At 47.8% G+C, this 16,500-nt stretch overlaps 1 protein-coding gene and 1 long non-coding RNA gene across 3 annotated transcripts in view; one reads left to right on the top strand and one right to left on the bottom strand.

Moving 5' to 3' along the window:
- The window catches only part of Gfpt2 (glutamine-fructose-6-phosphate transaminase 2), a 46,073-nt gene extending 33,926 nt beyond the window's left edge, over positions 1-12,147 (bottom strand). Inside the window, exons 1-2 of the mRNA NM_001002819.2 lie at positions 12,041-12,147; positions 231-338 (exon numbers count right to left, since the gene is read on the bottom strand). Of these exons, the coding sequence (NP_001002819.2) occupies positions 231-338; positions 12,041-12,047 (115 nt within the window). The 5' untranslated portion in view covers positions 12,048-12,147. The remainder of the gene's footprint in view (positions 1-230; positions 339-12,040) is intronic.
- On the top strand, positions 11,338-13,206 carry LOC120095088 (uncharacterized). 2 transcript variants are annotated; one of them, XR_015631560.1, is made up of 3 exons: positions 11,338-11,475; positions 11,547-11,635; positions 12,884-13,206. It is a non-coding gene; the product is annotated as an uncharacterized LOC120095088 (long non-coding RNA). The 2 variants fall into 2 exon arrangements; XR_015631559.1 differs by having other exon boundaries at positions 12,879-13,206.
- Positions 13,207-16,500: the final 3,294 nt, after the last annotated feature.

Below are 16,500 nucleotides of genomic sequence, written 5' to 3'. Positions count from 1 at the left end.
AAATGCCTACAGAAGATGGGATGTGGCTCTTTAAAGGGGCAGAAATGACTTCCATAGTCCACAAGGGGAAGCTGGGAAGTGTAGTCCTTCAGCAGGAAAGGATCAGTTACATTAATGTAATGTAATGTAATGTTAAAAAGTGTCAGGGAAGGACCCAGGCTGTAAAAGGCCCCTCTTACAAAGAATGTAAGTGAGAGAAGCAGCCATCCTGAGGTGTCTCGGAGACCCACCTGCCGAGTCATAACCCCGGTACTCCAGCCGCTGCAGGCCCCTGATGAGGGTTTCAAAAATCTCCTTCCTCGTCTTGGGAACTCTGTAATTCATATAGGCAAAGATTCCTGCCCAAAGAGAAAACAATAATGTCATCTTAAGGACATATCGGTATTCCGTATAGAAAAGAAACAAAACAAAAACAACAACAAAAACCAACACCAGACAAAGGAGGCATCTTAGCTCCTGCTTGCAGAGGAAAAGCTAGCTATCCCTCTAGTCCTCTGGGAGAGCTGTATTCTGTCAGCCCTACTCTCTGTGGCAAAAGCTCACACGAATCCTGTGTCATGACCCTTGACTGTACAGTTTCACAGCAGAGGATTTCGCTGCCATTCACTGGCAGATGCGAGGAACCAATAAACCAGAGCAATGTATTTGCAAAGCTGGGTGCCACCAACAGAGACTAGGAAGACAAAACGAAGGGTGTGCTTGGCAGTACAAGAACAATCTTTATTGTCCTGGTTGCAGGTCCTTCCTCCTCTTTCCTCATTGGCTGAGGATCGTACCCTCAGGAGGATTCAGTTTTGCTTGTCATCTGTCATTCATGTCTGCCTGCTTCATGGAAAAGATGAGGCATGGATTTATCTCTCTATTCAATCTGATGGAAGCATTTTGACTAGTATCCTCTCTTCCCAAATGATTCATTGTATGTCAAGTTAACAAAACAAACAAACCAACAAAAAACAAAACAACAACAAAAAAACAAAAATAACAAGGGCATCATGCATCCAAGGCAAGCATCCTGCTGAGCTCCCGCTCCTAGGAGTTAATGTAAAAGTAGTCTTTCACAACAGCCAGAATAGATCCATCTCTTGGGAAAGCCTTGTTAAAAAGTAGGCTAGCAAACCAAGGTGATTAAGTTTGGCTTTATTTTATCTAATGTATTTTATTTATTTGTACCCTTTCTCCTTGGTGGAAAGATGAAAGTCCCTGCTTTCGGTCTTTTCTAGGGATCAGAGTGGTTCCCAGCAGTCACATCAGGCGGCTACACAATTGGCAACTACTGCAAACTCCAGCTCCGAGGGGATCTGATGCCCTCTTCTGGTCTCCATGGGCAACTACACTCATGTGCATATACACGCAGAGGCACAGGCACACAGAGGCACAGGCACACACACATACACATAATTAAAAAAAAAAACAAACCCGTGCAGTGTGCTTTCTGAGCAGTTTCATATGAATTTCTTTTTAAAGTGGCCAAGGACAATTTTGACACTCAGCTATTTTTGTTTTCCTTGCTGACTTCAGGTTGGGGGAGCGAGAGAGGCAGAGGATAAGGGCTGTGCATGTAGTCTGGGTCCTTCCCTAGCAGCTGATACTTTCTGCCCCAGGCTTCAAACAAAAAAAACACATCTGGCTCTTGGGTGTATTTTTGTTACACTAATTTTTTAAAAGATAGTTTTATTTCAACATCAAAATGAAAATTTTAATAGCTTTCTTAAGATCTTAATGTACTAAATTATCTCACTTAAAAAGTACATTTCCAAGGTTTTTAGTCGTAGGTTGATTGTACCATCACTACCTCAGTCTACGTTTTGGTGAGCCTTTGTTCACACTAACTTTTCAGTGGACAACGAGAAAGCTCCCTGGTTGTATGGCTAAAATTCCAGTCAATGAAAGACCACGTAACTATCTGGGACAGTCATATAAGGTGAAGCCACTCGATATGTCTTCCATAACTGAAAATTTGAATTCTGAGGTTTCAGCTACCATCTTCCAGCCTTGACCTAAAAGTAATAACTAGAAATTTTTGATAAATAAATAATTCATGAGTTTAAAATTGCACACTGCTCTGACATAAGGAAATATGCTCACAGCTAGGCTGTGCAGCATCCCCCTGCTCAGGGATCCATGCTGTAGAACTACCCACCCATCTAGAAACTGTGTCCATTACCAAAATGAGGTCAGAGGATCTCAGTACCAGATCAGCTATCAGAGCACCACAAGCCCAGGTGATGACTGGCGTTCCAGTGTCACAACTGGGTTTAAGTAATGTCTGTCTTTATTTAAAAATGGCCCCAGGTACAAGAGTAGCAATAACAGCAAATGATAGTTCAGAGAGGTGCCCTTACACACTTCCTTTTAAGTGAAACCGTGAACATTCTTCAGCGAATAAGAGGAGAAAAACCATAGGCTGTGGTTGCTGAGATAATAAAAAGGAATCTTCTATCTGGGAAACTGTGAAGAAGGAAAAAGAAATGTGTGCCTCTTCTGTTGTCACCTCAGACTGCACATTTACAGCCGCGGGGCTGGTAAGGGCTTAGCCGATAGGTAAGACACAACTTCAGGGGTGTGTGCGAGCTCCTGTGCGTGTGTGTGTGTGTGTGTGAGAGAGAGAGAGAGAGAGAGAGAGAGGGGTGGGGTGGGGACGGGGGAGCATGCAGAGGCTAGAGCCGGAACTGGATATCTTCCTCAATTGCCCTCTATTTTAATTGCATTGAGACAGGAATTCTGGAAGCTCACCATACAGCTAGGCTGGCTAGCCAGAGAGCTCTCAGGATCTATCGGTCTCCACTTCTCAACGCTGGGGTCATAGGCACACACAGGAATACCCATCCAAAGATTCAAACTCAGGTCCTCACGCCTACTAAGCCATCTTCTCAGCCCTTGGAGTGATGAGATTCAGGCCTGTGTCACCACGCCCAGCTCGGAAAATATTTTAAACAGAAGGGTGTGTTGCACGGGTTATAGCTAACGCAGTCTTAAGTAATTGATATATTCCGAGGAAATTGTCTTCATGAACAACGAACGTGCAGCAGTAAAAAGGCTCAGATCATATGAAACGCAGTCCATCACGTGTTTGTCTAGATCAGTTTTGATTGGTTGATTTTTCTTCCTGTCACAGGTCCTATTTTTCCACATGATACTTAGCTAATACTTGGTGGCATCCATGATACTATGAATTTTGATATATTGGGTTATTAGGTCCTGGGTATTTTTTTTATATCTATACATATTCTTTAGGACCAGGAGCCTCTGACTCAGCTCTCCCATCCTTGCCTGAAAATTCGCTTCTTCCAGCCACACTCTACTTCTGAACGTGCATCCAGCACACATGTTTTTGCGTGGCACTGAAGATCCACAACAGCTTGGGAGAAGGGGCACGTTAGAAATACACACCCCCCCACCCCGTTGGATATTAAAATGTCCTTTTTCTCAGGACCACCAGCTGTGTTGACACCCAGCCAGGAGCTTGGCAGGCAGTTGAAACAGTTTGCGAGTTGACTGCCGTGTCGCAAGCTGCCAAGGAGGGTTTTTGAGAGGTCTCCGCACAAGAAACATAAATCTTCTCATTTTCGTCGTGAAACGTCTAACTGAGTGACTTCTTTTATTAACGAAGCGCCACCCCTCTCCCTGTACAGCTAACCTTCCCGGCCACTTGGGCTCGCACAAAAGTGAACTGAAACGCATAAAATAGTGTGCATGCTGCTAACCGTCAATCACATTAATTTTATAAAAGATCATAAAGTAGGGGGCGGGCTGCTTTCCCAGGAATTTCTCAAGTCAAAACTGCCCTCTTGGAATCCGCTATCCTATCTGCAAAAGAAAGCGGCAGTGAGATGCAGTCTTCAAACACAGATCGGTTTGGCAGGAGCATCTAAATTCATGCAACCTCTCTGCAAGGCATTTTGCTGGTTATCTGAAAAGAAAAGTGGGCAGACACTGTGGTTGAGAGCTATGGCAGTTCTAGAAGCACGCCCAACAGACATCTTCGCAGAAGTGCACGCGTGCTCTTAAAAGGCTAGCAGCTCAGGCTGGTTTGTGACCTCCACAGACTAGAGACAGCCTGGTGTTCGATACAAGGGTGGAATCATTCATAACCTGTCTACACGTCTCTCTACTGTCCCTTGCTTTCCTCTCTCCCATCCCTCTCCTAGAGCCACGTGCAGGCTGGGTAAGCACTCCACGACTAAGCTATAGTTCAGTCCCAACCCTAGAAAATATGTAATAAGACAATGTCAAAGGTCGACAAGATGGCTCAGCTGGTAAAGCTGCTGGCCACCAAGCCTGATGACCTGAGTCTGCTCCTTGGAGGTCATGTGGTGAAGGAAGAAAACTGACCTCCACATGAATGCCACGGCGTAAGCATGTGCACACACATCCACATACGATGCACATGAAATAAATAAAATAAATGCAAACTTAAAGTTAAAAGTAAAAATAAAAGAGAGAGGCAAATCTCCCGTGTCATCCTAAGGGGGGACATCCTAGCCAAGGAACAAAAGCTGACAAGTTTGAACTGTTTGGGAAGTCACAGACCTGGTTAATCCTGATTTCCTGTGGCACAGTCATGCCAGTAAGGAGGGCTGAGATTCTCAAGGGCAGATCCAGTGACAGAGACACCTGACCAAAGCCCTGCTCAGCTCTCAGATGCTACTTTGGTTTGTTCCAAGCCTCCCCTTGGGTCAGCCATGTCATATGCCCTTGCCTTGATGTCTCAGTTGCCAGTGCCTCGCCCCCTTCCTGCCTCTCTACCTCCTTCTGAGCTGAGCCAGTCTGACTTCACTGTGGCTCCCAGGCCATGATTACCTGGAAGAACAGTAGCCACAAGAGGGATAAGAAAGACCCGAACATGGGTTCGGTCCCCAGCTCTGAAAAAAAGAAAAGAAAAAAAAAGAAAGAAAGAAACACATCTATCTCACATCTATCTCTCCCCCAGATCCATAAAAGAGCAGGCGTGGAGCTATCCCCTCCCTGCCATTTACTACTGGCTCTGTGACAGCAAGGAACCCAGAAGGTGAGGCCTGAAGCCCACAGCCAGGGCCAGATGCCCAATCCCAGATTCCATCCCGGTCCTGTGCTTTCTGTGTGGCCTCGACAAGTCAATGGACCTTGGAAACTTGATTTTCTCTGTGAAAACATCGGCGATGGCAGCATCCACTTAACAGAGTGGTTCTAACGGTTCAGAACGTCTTCCTTCAGAAAGCCGGCACTGCACTGCCTGTCGCATAGCCGAGGTGCTCTCACTTCAAGGATGCCACTGATGCAAATGCGTGCTCTCCTGCCACAATGACTAAGTCCTTAAGAAGTGACTGTCAAAGTCAGGGTACAGGGGAATACTACCATCTCATTATTTCTTTTTCTTCACCCTCTGCCTGGGAAAATGATGGTTAAGCCAAAGCTAGTCTGGTTGTGATTTGGACAAAGTTTAATTCAGCCCATAAACATATCCCTACTCTGTGGGGCCTTGTCACTGTTACGAATCAGTGAGATGTACGGATGAGCGTGAGGCAAAGGAGGTCACAGAGGCACAGGGGTCCCCATAGGTGGGATTTGCAGGCAGAGGGACTAAGGGCTGAGAGTGAGGACATAGCCTGGGGGTGGGGGAGCATTCCTTATCTCCCAGGGCTGGCTCTTTATAAGACTGTCATCTTTTCATTCTGTATTGGCTGGCAGGGTCCTCATGAGATCTACTGAGTTCTCTAACTCCCACTTTAGAGGCCACAGAACTATTCGTTTCCTATATCTGCTTCCTCGACCTTTTGTTTGACTCCCTACTATATATAGTCTTCATAAGACTAGGAACCACCTCTACGTCGTCTTATCTGTCAGAGCATCCTGACCACATAAGGTGCATGGTAGGTACACAATAAACAGCTGTTGGATGAACGCACGCATGAATAAAGAAGCAAACAGAGATAACCAGAGGTGAGCGGCCTCAGAACTGAGCCTGACACAGCCACTCGTCACACTCAGCTAGGCAGAGGTAGGTCTGTTTATTAGAACTCATCTCCCATCTGCATAGCCTTAAGAGATCGCTCAGGGACTCAGGCTCCACAGAAGTCACAGAGACAAGTTCAGAGCTCATGAGTTCAGCCTCCAAGGGACAGATAACGACAGTGGTCATGTCAGGGGCTTGACTTCCTCTGAATACCTGGCCAGCACTGAACACTTAGAATTTACCTGAAGTCCCTAGAGTAGTTGGGGTGGGGGCGGGACTACTGAAGAGGGATCTACAGGGTAAGTGGAAACAGTCAGCTTCAAAAAGGGCAGCCTGGACTCCTTTGGTCCTGCTGATAGTCTGTTTCCTAATGAAAACAACGCTCAGCCTGATCAACTTCACCCAGAGAGACCCAGCCCGAACCCACACAGAGAAGGGCTTTGCACTACAGAAGCCATATCACCACCCACGCAGGCTGGGGTCCTCCTACTGACCACCATTCTTCATCAGAGTCAAAGGGACTGGGAGTCTAATTTAAATGAAATTGGTTGTCTTATTTTGTTTGTTTGCTTGTTTCTCGCTCTCAAGGAAATGCTCATCACATTTTCCTATGTTTACGTGCGTTTGTGTGCAGGAAGATGAGGCAGGTCTACTTTTTTGAGCAAGGCTCACAGGTGTGGTAAGCCACACTGAGCCAAGGAGATGAGGCTGTGCTTTCTCTGACTGGCTGTCACTCGTGTAGACTGGGACAGACCAAATTATTGACGTGCGAATGACAATTCCTGTGGCCTCCTTTAAGGGGAGAGTAGAAGAAAACACACCGTGTAATATGTGGTCCCCTTGATGAATTCTAACAGACCACAGACACTTGTAATCATAGCTCTCAGGAGGTATGGAGGTCAGAGGACTGGAAGCTCAAGGTCTTCTTTAATCATAGAGCAAATTGAGGTTAGCCTGGGCTACATGAGACTTTTTTTTTAAGGGCTGTTTTCTAATGCCCTAATGCCTATACATACATTTCATCAAATTTTCTGGATCCAGGAATTAGGTAAGGAAGACTAATACATGAAGGAGCGCAAGGTAGGAAGGCACAGAGAAGGGGACAGACAGCATGGAGGGAATCCTGCTCTGTGAAAACTTGCTGAATCCAAATGTTCAACCACAGGACTGGAGAAATGGCTCGGTAGATAAGGGTGCATACTGTTCTTCCAAATGACTCAAGCTCAGTTCCCAGGAGTGCCAACATCAGACCAAGAGGTGTGTGTAGGTGTGCTGTGAGTGCCCCTGATGGCTTCCAGGAACCAGCTGGGTGCTTCTTTTCCCAATTACTCATTCAGGGACTTCCCATGACCCTCTCCCGAAACTGTCTCTGGTGAGAGTATGTATATCATAGAAATTAACAAAGTAGGGGCTCAAGAGATGGCTCGGTGGGCAAAAGTGAGTGCTGCTCTCGCAGAGGACCAAGTTCCATTCCCAACACCCACGTCAGATTGTTCACAACTGCCTGAAACTCCAGCTCGAGATGTGGACACACCTCTTTTGGTCTCTATGAGTATCTGCACTCACATGAACATAATCCCCAACACACATAAATGTAATTCATTTTTTAAATGGCAATCCAGAAAGCAATATACTATAGCATATCACTGGGTAGAAGATCTCTGCTTTGCCCATTTTCACCAACAAGGCTTGGAGAGATTAAGTCAAGCAACTGAGCCCCCCCCCCCCGAGTCTGTCTATGTCCTCACCAACTCCACTTCTCAAAAGACATCACTTCCTTACGAAGCTATGAACTGAAGTGTCACAGATGAAATGAGTGTTACAGATGATTTGATTTTGTCAGAAGTCTTCTAATCCCCCTGGATGGACACTAAGCAACTGACAGAGAAGACTCACCCTCCAGCTTAAATGGAAGGCAATTCTCCCCAAAAACAGCAATACACAAGCAGATTCTGGTACGTGCATGCACACATGCATATGTGTCAATTCTGGACAAATCTAGAGAAATAAAACCCATGGCTGCTTCTCCCAGAGACATGATAAACAGGCAGAGTGTGTACCATGTGTAAGTCAAGAGATGCTGTGAATGCCTTATTATATGACCCAGCAACTAACCTTTAAATAAATGAGCAAGTCTGTTTGGTCCAACTAGGTATGTGGCACCATGCCCATGAAACTGGAGGTATTCAAATGATCTTTTCACTCGCCTTCTGAGAGTGATGGGTCCAATCTGAGAGTGTTAGGACAAGGGTGCTTGGGTGTATGGGAGTCCAGGAAGCCTGTTTATGAAATCTCTGAATTAGGCCCTCAAGGGCAGGACTTGAGAATTCAGGATTCTAAACATTTGAACAGAATCTGTCAGAATTGCTTTATATATGAGGAAAGTCTGTACAGATGTGAACAAAGGGGTTTCAAACTGTCCCAGATAATCCGGGAGCCCCTGAAGAATCATCACATGTGTCCTTTTAAGAAGGAGGTAGAGGGAGACTGTCCATGGAAGAGGAGGAGGTCATGTGACCACAAGAATGGAGTGATGCTATGCCCCTAGCCTGGCATGCCTGTGAACTCCTATCTCTGCAGAGCTCACACTTGAGCCTGGAGATCCTACCACAGGCTTCTCTCAGTCCTCTTGCTAGTTAGTTCTCTGGTACTCTATGCTGTGCTCTATTCTGTCCCAAACTTCTGAGAGTCAACAGGTAGCTAGCTAGCTCTGCGATGTTTCAACCAGTGAGTCAGGAGACAGCTGGTGCCCATTCGAAGAGAATGCTCCTCAGAAACATGGACTGGAGGTGGCTCATCTTTGAATACTTTTTAAGATTAAAAAAAAAAAAAAAAAAAAAACCTCAGGGGCTGGAGAGATGGCTCAGCGGTTAAGAGCACTGACTGCTCTACCAGAGGTCCTGAGTTCAATTCCCAGCAACCACATGGTGGCTCACAACCAGCTGTAATGTAATCCGATGTCCTCTTCTTGTGTCTGAAGACAGCTGCAGTGTACTCAAATACATAAAATAAATAAATATATCTTTATAAAAAAAACTTCATATGAGCTCTCTTACTTTTGTGATCTGGTAACTAAACCCCGTGCACTGAACAAAAAGCTGTCTGTCTGCCTGGTAGTGCCAGGGTGTAGCCTATGTCTGAGGTATCTTTTGCGTGGCAGCATTCTCAGGCTGGGGTTTTCTTGTTGCTGGAGAATGACTGGCTCACAGAATGGCCATTTTCTTCACCTGTCCCTTCTTAGAGGTAATGGGTGGCTCAGCCTCATGACCTTTAGAACCTCAGAGTGCAGAAGACATAGAGCCTTCCTCTTCTTACGCAATCACTTGTGGTGATTGCATGAAAAGGAAAAGAAGGAAGGAAAGGAAGACCGCAAAGGCGGCGGGGAGAAAGAACAAAACCTTTCCATTGGCAGGAAGTCAACAGAAGGCAGGGAACTCTGATGTCAATAAAACTGCACGTGGGGACCTGTGAGGGTTGGCTTAAGAGTGAATCTTTCTAGAATCACCTGGGAAGGGAGTCTCAATAAAGGTGGATTTAAGTTGGCCTGTGGGCATGCTTGTAGTAGATATTTTGATGTATATTAGTCTAGGTGGGACCATTTCGTGGGCTGGGTGCTAGGCTGGATGAAAGAAGGCATGTTGGTTGATAGGGAAGACAGATCGCTAGGCACTGCACGCTTTCATTCATTCCTGTTCTCTGCTCACGACTGTGGATTTAACCTATCTGGGTGCCTCACATTCCTGCAACCTGGATTCCCCCACAATGATGGGCTGCAACTTGGAATAAACGTGTTCTCTCACAAGTTGCTTCTGTTAGGATATTTTCTCTAGGAAATAGGAAAGGAGTTAACTAAGACAGCATTTAAGGGTCAGCTTCTCTGCACACTAAAGGTTTTTGTTTGAGGGTTGGTTCCTGTTGGGCCCAGCTTTCTGTGGATTGAAACATCATTAGAACATGGTCATCTTTTAATCATCTGACCATCCAATAAGGCCTTTGGTCTTGACCCCTGAAACCTGAGGCTGCTTTGAATGAAAGCAGCAGACATGGCCCAAGAAACTGAAATGATCTTAAAGTTCCTGTTCAGACAGGCCTCACCTGGTCCTCAGTTTCCCCAGATATAGAGTGAGAAACTGACTCAATATCTGTTGTATTCTTGTGCCCAAAACACGATTGTTATCATTTTTTTCTGTAAAATTCACTAAATTGCAAGTGAAAACAACCATAAAAGGAAAGCCAGTATCTGGAGCGGAACACATACGGACCACGAAGGGCATCAGACAAGTATGTCCAATTCTAGGCAGCTGGGCTGTGAGCTCTGAACCAGGGACAGATGCCCATGGGCAAAGACAGAGAGAACTAAAAACACAGTGTGCTTTGCTTTAGTTAGGATGTTACAGGACTCCTGGATGAAGACAGGGGGCTGGGTCAGACATCACCGAGGACGGCCTCAAAGAAACCTAAGTTTGAGGAGGCCTCCTAGCCCAGCTCGCCTGGCTCCTTTGAGTTTGGTTCTGAATAGGAGCACAGCTGAACCAAGACTTCTACTACATCCTAGATATTCTTTGGTGACCTCAAAGCACTTCTCATACTCAGTCACAAATCAATACCAAAAGTCCAGAAAGGAGACGGGTTGGTTATAACCCAAACCCCATCTCTTCCAAAGGGTTGGAGGAGACAGTTCTCCGTAGCTTGGAAAGACACAAAAGAAGGCAGACGCCAGGAGGAAGCAGGGTGGAAGACTGAGGTGGTTGATGGTGGGGACGCAGGACCATCTGAGAGGCACAGCAAGGAAAGCGGAATAGATCAAGTAGTTTGAGGTCTCTTGCGTAAGTCTGGTTCTAGATCAAGTAGTTTGAGGTCTCTTGCGTAAGTCTGGTTCTAAAGCCACCGGTGGCTAAAGGTCTGCGAGAACTTAAACCTGGGAGGCTTTTGAATCTGACAAAACTTGTGCATTGTTTCATTTCTGTGTCCAGAAACCCCAGAGGCAACCTTATATACATGTTGCCAAAGGATGCCTAGGAGTCCTAAGATTCTGTCTGCGGATTCAGGAATTTAAACTGACCCTGGCTCTCTCTGGATGAGGCTGTGTCCCCAAGGTTCCTGCCTAATCCTTGCTCTGTGGTTCTTTTCCCCTGGTCTCCTGGCTCATGAAACAAGGCCTGCACAGACCTTGGCTTTGGACTCACCAACTGGCACACCCCACCCCACAAGCCTTCAGCAAAGTCAGAGAGGCGCCTTTCATGGCTTCAAAAGTTCCACCAGGTTCTCCAGCCGCAGGGGGCTGGAGTGGGTAACTGAATCCTACTCAAGGCAGAAAAAAAGCTCACAGTGACCTTTTGTCCCAAAAGTTCCCGGCTTTCCCCGGCCAGCCAGCCAGCGGAGGCGGCCCAGCCAGCCAGGAGGGTAAGGAATTGCAGATGTGCGCCCAGGGCGGCCGCCTCCCTTATGCTCCCAAAGCCCGGCTGGACACCTCGGCGTCGCCCGGGGCTGCGCCGCTATCCGGTCCAGGGCTCCCGCTCCTAGCTTTGGGCTAAGGCTTCGGGGTAAGTCACTATCTATCGTGTCGCCAAGAGCTCGTTCCAGCAAAGCTTTACCACACTTCCCACCCTTCTAGGGACAGGAGATTCGTTTTGCGTCGCAAGCAAGACGGGCAAACCCTTCCGAGCGCACCAGGAACTGTTCGGGACTACTGACACCGCACAGGTGAGGTCGCCTGTCCTTGGTGGGCGCGGCAGACTGGGACATAGGACCACCACTCCGCGCCCAGGATGATTGAGCTTGCTAGTGGCGGCCTTTGTGGGCCAAGTAGAGGAAGCGCCCTCCTGGTATATGGAGTGGAAACACCTCTGTGTTGCGGGGCTCCTTTCCTGGGACCCGCCTTGCTGCCCCTGCTCTGTGCGGTCCCGGCTTGGTTCTTCTTACTCGGAGTTTAGACGCCCCCATCCCCACGCCCCCATGTCCCCGAGTCGTTACTCCTGGTCCGCGAGCGGGGAAGGAAGGCCTGGCTAAGGAAAGCCCCACGATCGCCGCCCCTAGCAGGTCCCCAGCGCCTGGCTCTCTGGTCTGGGCTCTGAAAGGCTCTGAGGGAGGAGGCCGCCGTGCACTCACCGCACATGGTGGCTCCGATAGCTCCAGACGCCCGGACGACTCGCTGCGCCTCGCGCTCCCTGGCTCAGGCTCCCGCCGCTCGGCCTCCTGCCCTTATAGCCAGCCAGTAGCCCTCTGAGAGGGGTGGGGCTGGGGCGGGGACTCCTGCCGCCTGCTTGCTCCTTATTGGTCCCTGGTTGTCGTAACAACGGCGGGGGCCCCCAAGACTCAAAGAAAGGGGTGAGGGGCGGCTCCCAAGCTCCAGGCTCTACAGTAAGAGGAGGGAGGAGGCCCAATCGGAGGCAAACACCTTGAGTTCGGACTTTTGAGTCAGTCTATTAGACGTGAAACTTTAGCCAGGAGGATGGATCGCTCTGTGCCTCAGTTTCTTCATTTGTAAAATGTGATAATAATAAAATGTACGTCTTAGATCCTCCTGATGTTAAGGCCAGACAGATTGTGTAGGCACAGAACACAATCTCTTCTCTGTCTCTGTCTCTGTCTCTGTCTCTGTCTCTGTCTCTGTCTCTGTCTCTGTCTCTGTCTCTGTCTCTGTCTCTGTCTCCCTCTGTCTCTGTCTCTCTCTCTCTCTCTCTCTCTCTCTCTCTCACACACACACACACACACACACACACACACACACACACACACGCACACACGCCCCTCTATTCCAAACCTCCTTTCAGAGTAAGAAAAAAGTCGCGCACACTAGGCTTGTGAACTTGTTCCAACCCTGCCAGGAGCGAACTGAGCTTGGCTGAAAAAGGAGAAAATTGAAGCTCCTTGGAAAGATATAAGATATTGACCAAGATGTGCCTGAGCCTGAACCTGATAGCTCATGGGGGTCGGGATTCCCCAGGTCAGAAGGCAAGCTGGACAGCCCCGGAAACCGCCCCATAATGGAGATGCGCTGGCAGACCCGTCTGGCAAGCAGTGAGCCTGCATCCAAGCCAGGGGCTCCACCGCCCCACTGTGACCTGGAGCCTCGGTTCGACCCTGCGATGAGTCACGAGCCTGGCTTTCCCCCGCCCTAGTTCCCGACTGTCTCCTCCTCCTCCCCACTGCTCTCCAGGCCCCCGCATCTCTTGAGGAAGGTCACGAGATCTGGCCCAATATTTGCTCACTTTGAAGCCATCTGTGCGTGTATGGTTTAACTTAAAAAATAAAATAAAACCTTGAAATCTAAATCTATGGTATTCCCCAATTGTAATTTTTAAAAAGAAAAACTAGCTTAAATCTTGTGTCTGGAGGGTTTTTTTTTTTCTTAGCTTTGCAGCCCCCTAGGGATGGAGGTGTTGTTCCCAGCGAGGAGTCTGAAGTTCGATGGTAGTGACAGAGAAGGTTTGGCTGAACCACCGGATACCCAAAGCTGACTCAAGAGCAACATTGTTCCTTACCCTCAGCTATGCAGGCAGACACTCATTCATTAATTCACTGGCTCATCATTCATTCCCAAGCCCGCACTCTGGGTGATAGGGACTTAATGAATGAGGACAGACACGGCCAGTTTCCTGGCTCTTACAAAGCAATGGACAGGGCAGACACTAAGCTAGTGGTCACATAGGAAATTGGACATCTTTGTAGAGAAGGGCCTGGGCCAGGCAAAACTACACAGAAAGGGGCAAGAAGCAGGCCTTCTACTGGCACCAAGATACCAGGATCTCTGTGTCCTAGCACAGTGCAGATCTGTCCTCCATTGCTCTTGTAAGTTTGTGTCTCCATGTGAAAAATGGCAGGGGTGACTGCCATGACCCTGTGGAGGCATCCTCTGCTTTTGGGACCGCTAGGCCTGGGAGCCCTTTGCGAGAGTCATGGCCTGTCAGATGTGTAGCCACCGCACTCACCTAGCTCTAGGATTGGTTCAGGGGTTATAGTGCCCCATGCTGAGGGTGGAGACAGACAATAGGACAGATCCTCTTGGTACAGCTCTAAGAAGGATAGTTTGGGGCTGCTGGGGAGTTTGTGATCACCTTTGGGATGAGAGAGAGGGTGTCCAGGAGTGAAGTGATCCAGAGCAAACTGGATCCTTAGGTGAGCAAAGCTACACATTTCCAGAGCCCCAGACTGTTCATGGACATTTTTTCAGTCTGCAGTTCTGTGGTTTAAACATGTCCCCAAAGCAAGTGCTGTAACACAATTGTCAACGATTTAAAGTCACCAGGTGGGACCTCCGAAAATCGGTTAGGCCATGAGGGATGCACCCCCACCAATGAATAGATGCTAATTAAAAGGGCTCACGAAACTTTGAGTATAGCCTCTCACATCCTCTTGGTGGAGGGTGCCTTCCCGTAGGATCATACGACAGGAAGATCCATGCCAGACACCACCCCTCAGTTAACGGGCTTCCTAGTCTCTAGAAACAACAAGCCTATAAAGATTTATTGTTGAGAAACCAGCCTATGGCGTTCTTTGATAGCAAGCTTAATAAATTCCTATCTTTACTTGATGCCCGTTGAAGTCACTTCTGTTACTTATGACCAAGTACAGCCCTGACACCTTTAACCTTCAAGTACTCTGACCAGAGAGCGGTTCAGTGGAATGCTCAGGTAGGGAGCTGGTGGCCCCAGTCCATTAGGTTCTGGTTAGAGGCAGCTTTCTTTCTTGTCCTCATCCTAGTCAAGGACCTGCTCTAATGCAGTCTAGGAATCCCTAAAGAGCCCAGCCAGAGATGTAGATGCGGGAGTTCAGATATGGACCCTTTGGGAGGACAGAAGCAGCAGGATGGAGCACCAGAGCCTCTTTCAGCACGGCCATACCTGTCTTTAGAGGAGAGTGAGCCTGTACACCTCTAGCCAGAATTCTGTCTGTCTGTTCAGAGCAGGCTGCTGCACCCGGCAGATACCCAGTATTAATACGTTATCTATGCGTGATTCTAGTCCCACTTTTCAGGGACACTTTGACCCCACTGGCCGAGAAGGTGAGGCATGTATTGGCATCATCATCTATACATGTGCCTCAAAGCTCTCTGTAGTTGCCAGATTTACTCTCTGCTCCTCCCTGGTCCATGCCCGTTCTAACTGAATAGCCCATCGAAGTCCCACAGCTGTCCTACTGACATGGTATGAGCCTGCCACCTCCCAGGTACAGACTCTGTTCAGCTGACTTCACTGGGATGCTATTGCTGGAGTCTGACCATGGAGTAACCACTTCTGTCCATGGCCTAGTGACTCTTTTGGGCCCCTGGATTTTCATCATGTAGCATGTTGTCATGAAGGACTTCACATGAAGGCCAAGTTTCTATTGGCCTCAGTTCTGTGAGCTGGACTATCAATAGGACAATCTGAGATATGTCCTCTCCCTAATATCCTTTTAATCCTCCCAATACAGAAACACCACGAAGATCTGCTTGTCTAGACACCAGCCTGGCACGGGGCTTCCTGGATTTTAGCATAACTCCTCAGGGAGTTCCGGGTGAGGGGTACTGAGGTTTGCAGCTGGAAATCTCTTGTTAGATCAAGAGGGATGGGGTGTGTATAGAGAGATTCAAAGGAGACCTGTGAGTAGGGCTCAGGGCAGGTAACAGGTGGGCTCCTAGATGTATAGTCCAGATATCCCATGTGTGGAGATTTAGATGAAGTTCTCCACCTCAGGCCATCTACCTAGCCCTTAGCTAGATACGAGGGGGAAGCATCAAGGAGTAGAAACTTTGGGTATAGCACAGGAGGCCTGTCATAAAACCTCTCCACCTGCAGGACTGTATAATGGTTTAAATAGGAGATTTCCCTACAGGCCCATGTGTTTAATGCTTGGTCTCTGGCTATCAGTACTGTTTGGGGAGGTTCTAAAACTTTAGAAGTGGGACCTTGTCTTCTTTCTATTCTGCTTTTTGGCTTCTAAAATGCAAGCTGCTTTGCTCCACCACACCTTTCCCACTGTGAATTGAAACTATGAATTGAAATTAAAATGTCTTCTCTAATGTTGGTTCACTCAGCCAGTATGTTACAGCAATAGGAAGTCTCATCTATACAGAGAACTGGTATCCCGGAGGTAGAGCTGTTAGCTGTGGCATTACCACTGAGTTCAGAAGCTTTTAGAACTGGTTTTCAGGGAGAGTCAAAAAAGTTCAGGGAAGCCCTAGGCTACTGAAAGAGGAGCTTGACGGGATATTCTGATAGGTGCTCAGAATACCAGAGTAACAGTAATACGGACAGAGAAGACAGTACTCATGAGGCTTCGGGTGGAAGTGAGGACTCTACTGGACACTGGATGAGAGGCCACTCATCCATGTCCTGAGACTGTGGGAAGGTGAGTTTAAAGGCTAATCAGCTGTAAAATTTCATGGCGGTCTAGCACTCAACGTGTAGCATGGCTATTGCTAGCTGCTTGCAGACAGGTTTACAGTGTGCATTAGAAGCAAAGTGCAGAGCAGAGAGCTGAAAGCAAGCAAACCAACAAGCCAAGAAAACTTGCAGCTCAGTCAGAACAGCAGCATCAAGTTGGGACCTGGCAAGACATAATTTCTGAAAAGATTAACTAAGAAA

This window comes from Rattus norvegicus, chromosome 10 (genome assembly GCF_021556685.1).
Source record: "Rattus norvegicus strain SHRSP/BbbUtx chromosome 10, alternate assembly SHRSP_T2T, whole genome shotgun sequence".
Lineage (NCBI taxonomy): Eukaryota > Metazoa > Chordata > Mammalia > Rodentia > Muridae > Rattus > Rattus norvegicus.
Note: the sequence above shows the minus strand (reverse complement) of the source record. Positions and strands in the feature narration are given on the sequence as shown.